Raw genomic sequence first — 4,728 nt, 5'->3', positions numbered from 1 at the left:
ATTGTCACTGTAATTCCACTGTGATGAAAATATTTACTATATGTGATGTTTTTTCATATGTGTCAAGACTTATTTGTACCCCAGTGTGTGGTTTCTGTTGATGAACATTCTATATACAGTTGAAAACATGGCTTTTCATACACGTCACTCTACGGTCTATGCTTGTGAGATCTATTATTCACTGATGTTTTATTTGGTTGTTCTGTGGATCACTGACAGGAGGTTGTTGATACCTTCGACCGAGATTGTTGACTTGCCTATTTTTCTCTCTTTTTTTCTCACAGAGTTTGCTTCATATATTTTAAAGTGCTGTTATTGGGAGCATGCAACTTTATTTATTTATTTATTTTTTACTATTAAAATGTTTTTCAATGATTTAATAACAAGGTAGATAACATATGCTTATCTAATATTTTTATATCACTGAGGGTAAAGCAAAATGTCCTGTTTACTGCGTAAGTATGACCTGCTGTCTGCGGACACTGCAGTGCAATTTTAAAAATACTGTAATTATAATTTCAGAACTTCAGAATCTGAATAGGTGCCAGTGTTCTCTTCTTTAATATGGGAAAAGGAAATCCTTTGAAGATCATTTCAAGCTTGGACCAAAATTCCATAGCTGTATTATTAGGATCACTCTGTAGTCTTCAGGATTCAGATACAAGGGAAGCTTCAATTCAACCTTTTAGAGAAGACATTCCAGCTCTCATGATCTCATCAACCAGGAGAATGTTGGTGGCAATCACAGTGTAGGAGTGAAGAAGCTGTTTCTTTACACAATAGTTATCCCATATGCCTGCTTCTGCTGCTACCATTGGTTCACCAGTGTTCAAGTCCACACCCACAAGCTGACCGGATTCTGAATGCTCTGCTTGAACTTTAACTAGTGTTTCCTGAAGGTCAAAACCAGAATTCTGAGCAAGAACCTTGGGAATAATGAGCAACGCATCAGCAAATGCTTGAACTCCAAGCTGGGCCCTGCCCTTTACACTGGGCTTGTATTTAACCAGGGCTTCTGCCATCGCCACTTCCACTGCACCAGCACCTGGGACTACACAGCCATCATCAATAGCATTTTTAACTGCCCTCAAGCCATCTCTTATTGCATCTTTGATTTGAGTAAGCGTGTGCTTATTTGGTCCTTTGATCAATAACGTGACAGAGCGAGGATTGTTACATTTCTCAATAAAGGTGAACTTCTCTTCTCCCAATGTATATTCATAGACAAGTCCTGCATGTCCCAAACAATCAGGATTCAGGTCATCAAGAGAATTTAGGGCTATCCCACCACAAGCAAGAGTCAGCCTTTCCATGTTTCTCCTTTTAGCTCTGCGCAGAGCTATAATGCCTTCTTTGGCAAGAGCGTCTAAGGAAAAGGGATCAATTCCCTTTTGATTAATAACAACAAATCCTTTATCTGAATCACCACAGACTTTCTTTTTCAGGTCGATTATTTTTTTAACTCTGTCCTCGATGAATTTCCTTTCAGCTTTCACTAACTTCTCTCTCTCCTCTGCACTCTTGTAAAAAAAGCCAGAATTCACTTCTGTTTTTTCATATTCTAATGACACATTGCACATGAGGATGTATGCATCTTCTACTCTCTTCTTCATATCAGGATGCCGTGCCCCATGGTCCAAAACAAGGCCTCTGATTAAGCTTGTATCTGTTTCAGATTTATGTTTCATCTCCATGATCTCAACCATGAAGAGGTCAATAGGTTCATCTTGTTTTTTAATGGCCAAAATGGAGTCCACTACGGCCTCTGTTAAGACATCAGCAAGTTCAGCATGAACTTTAGTTCGTAGAGATGTTCTGGCCACGTCTATAAGTGTTTCCCTGTCCATCTCTTTGCTTACTTTGACTTGTTCCAAAAACTGAAGTGCCTTTTCCTTTGCAGCTTCAAATCCTTCTGTAATTATTCTGGGATGAAGACCTTCAGAAATGTAGAGATCCGCCTGCTTTAGCAGCTCTCCAATGATGAGGACGTTGGAAGTGGTACCATCACCAGTTATGTCATCCTGGGCTGTTGCTACTTTGGCTATTAAGGAGGCTGTTGGGTGCTGAATTTGCATTTCATGAAGCAGCACATTTCCATCTTTAGTGAGTTTGATGTCTCCAGCACCAGAAACAAGCATCTTCATGGTGCCCTTAGGCCCCAAGTTGGTTCTCAGCACGTCCTGCAGCCCCCGGGCCGCGCTGATGTTGACCGCCAACGCCGCCTGGGCTCGGGCCACCTCGGCCTTGGGGTTCAGGGTCTTCACGGCCGCCATAGCTGACCCAGCAGAGGAAGATAAGGGGACGCGGCGTGGCGAAAAGCCCTGAGCCGGTTCAGCGTGGCTGGGAGGCGCAACTTTATAATTATTATGCATTTCTGATATGCTGACACTTTGATCATTATAAAATGTTCTCCTTAGTCTCTGTAATATTACTTTTCTTAAAGTCTGTTTACTACAGTTGCTAAGTAACATACAGTGAAGGATATTTTGCCTGATGTGGTCAGTGCATCTTTTTATGGTTGCTATCGTATGGTTCATGCTTATCTATTTCTATTTTCAGCTACTTGTGTCTTTATATCTTCTTCTCTTTAAAGAGAGAGAAAAATGCATCTATTCTAGCCATAATATAGTTGAGTCTTGGTGCTTTTTCATTCCCAGTCTGCTTTTTAGTTGGAGATTTTAATCCATTTACATTTATTGTAACTATTACGTAGTTGGATTCAGGTCTGCCGTTTTGCTTTATTTTTTCCTGTTTGTTCCATCTGTTTTGAAGAGTAGGAGGGAGTCAATATTTACTGGATTATAGGATTGGTGGTGGGGAGATGACAGACTTGAGTTTGGTCCCTGTATTCTCCGTGGAGCATGTGGTAAGGTCGTCAGGGGGTTGGACAGTGGAGGGAAAAATGTCAGACGTTTGAAGAGAGAAAAGAATGTATGAAATTTATTGTGATGAGTGAGAAAGTGAGCCTTCTAGAGGACAAAGTAGGTTGTGAGATTTATTGATTGTCCATTCATTTATTCTTCTGTCATGCATTAATTCAATAAATATTTGAATGTCTCCTTTGTGGGGGAAAACAGGCATGGACATGCTCCTGTGAGACTTTTGCTATCATTAGATATTGGTGAAATACTCTCAGTAATATATGCAATACGATTGTAAGCTAGAAAAACAAGTGCAATGAGGTAATAGAAATGATTGATTTTAGAGGAATGTACAGCAGAAAAACTTGACCTTGAGTAGGTGTAAGGAATCCTTTGTTGGAGCCAGTTGCCCTTGAGCTGAGCTCTCAAGTTGGTAGGTTAAACTGGGCAGCGGTTGCTGGGAGTGTGGTCAGGTGAAGAACATAGTGGGCTGGTGCACTGTGGGGGCAGAGGGGTGAGTGCTGGATGCGCAGATTGTACTGGCGTGGCTGGGCTGCAGGGAGCAGGACGGAGCATGGAAAAGGGAGACGGGGTGGCAGCTCAGGGCTACACGGTGCCACAGCCCTACAGATTGCGATCAAGCTTTTGTAACAGGAATGACTTTGAAATGAAACCAGTCAGCTTGGTGTGTGATGCGCTTCTCCTTAAAGCATCAAGACTTTCTTTGATGTATGTTAAATAGAACTGATGAGATTGGGCTATTATGAATTATCAGAGCAATGCACAAAGCGAGTCGTTGCCAAGTTTTCTTACACTCCATTTTATTCCTATTTGAGGGAAAAAAGGTAATTAGAGGACATCAAGCATTGCTTCCAGGTTTCAAAGTGGCTTCCATCCAGCCACAGGGAGGCTCGCAGCAGGAAACCAGATGTTCACATAAAGACCTAAGTGGACAAATATGGCTGCTGCGCATTATACAAATACATGACGGAAATCTTTCATGGTGTTTAGGCTTTAAGGTATTTGTATGAATGCCTCCATTCTTCCAGCAGCGCCGAAGGGAGGAGTTTCAGTGCATTTGTCACACATAGTTGTGCCTGCCCGCCTAGTGTTAGCCAGAACAAGTGGGAAATTAGAATAATGGGATTATTGACTCAAAGCTTTTGCTGAGTGCCTTCCAGGTGTGCCCATGGTACTCAGTGCCGTGGACTTGACAGTGAGGGATGTGGGGACGGAGCCAACAAATAGTCTGCCCTCTGCAGGAAGGTTAGACCTCAGAAGGGGCTGTAGCGATGCTGGAGCTGGAAGGGAGGCTCAGGTAGACTGTGGACAGCAGAGAAAGAAAAATTCAATTAATCATGAAAAGCAAGTGCCCAACGTAAGGTTTACCCTCCTCACAGATGTTTAAGTCTACAGTGTTGAGTTGTCTCCAAGTACATCAAGTTGTAAACATTAAATTATCAACAGCTTTTTGTGTGTCAGTAGGACCTCGGTGAAGCAGTGAAAAAAATGGCAAGCACAGCTTGTTATCTCTGCTTTTAAATGTTTTGGTTCAATAAATATTTATTGAATTTATATTAGGTTTAATGTCCCATCCTTCAGGATGGTGCTCGCCCCTGTTCACAGGAAGAAACAGGTCACGGAGAGTCGGGCAGAAAGAAAGTCATGCCCATGGCAGTAGTTTCCACTGCTTTAGATCATCTCGGAGAGAAGCCTGAGTACGGTGCCCTCGGACCCACGACCCACTCGTTCAGTCCAAGGGCTGCCACAGAATCGCTGCTGTCTCCTGGAGCCCGCCTGCTTTGGGCTTCTCTCTGTTAAGAGTTAAAACTTGGAAAAGCAGCCCATGCCTGGGAAACTCTGCAGA

The 4,728-nt window shown here is 42.6% G+C and overlaps 1 protein-coding gene across 1 annotated transcript; it reads right to left on the bottom strand.

Annotated features, from left to right (window-relative positions):
• Positions 1-362: 362 nt before the first annotated feature.
• On the bottom strand, positions 363-2,338 carry LOC114110273 (T-complex protein 1 subunit zeta). The gene has a single exon (XM_042238461.1). It carries the CDS (start codon positions 2,271-2,273, stop codon positions 678-680), a length of 1,596 nt encoding a protein of 531 aa, XP_042094395.1. The 5' UTR covers positions 2,274-2,338; the 3' UTR covers positions 363-677.
• Between the last annotated feature and the right edge of the window lie 2,390 nt (positions 2,339-4,728).

Source organism: Ovis aries, chromosome 22 (genome assembly GCF_016772045.2).
Source record: "Ovis aries strain OAR_USU_Benz2616 breed Rambouillet chromosome 22, ARS-UI_Ramb_v3.0, whole genome shotgun sequence".
In the NCBI taxonomy this organism is placed as follows: domain Eukaryota; kingdom Metazoa; phylum Chordata; class Mammalia; order Artiodactyla; family Bovidae; genus Ovis; species Ovis aries.
Note: the sequence above shows the minus strand (reverse complement) of the source record. Positions and strands in the feature narration are given on the sequence as shown.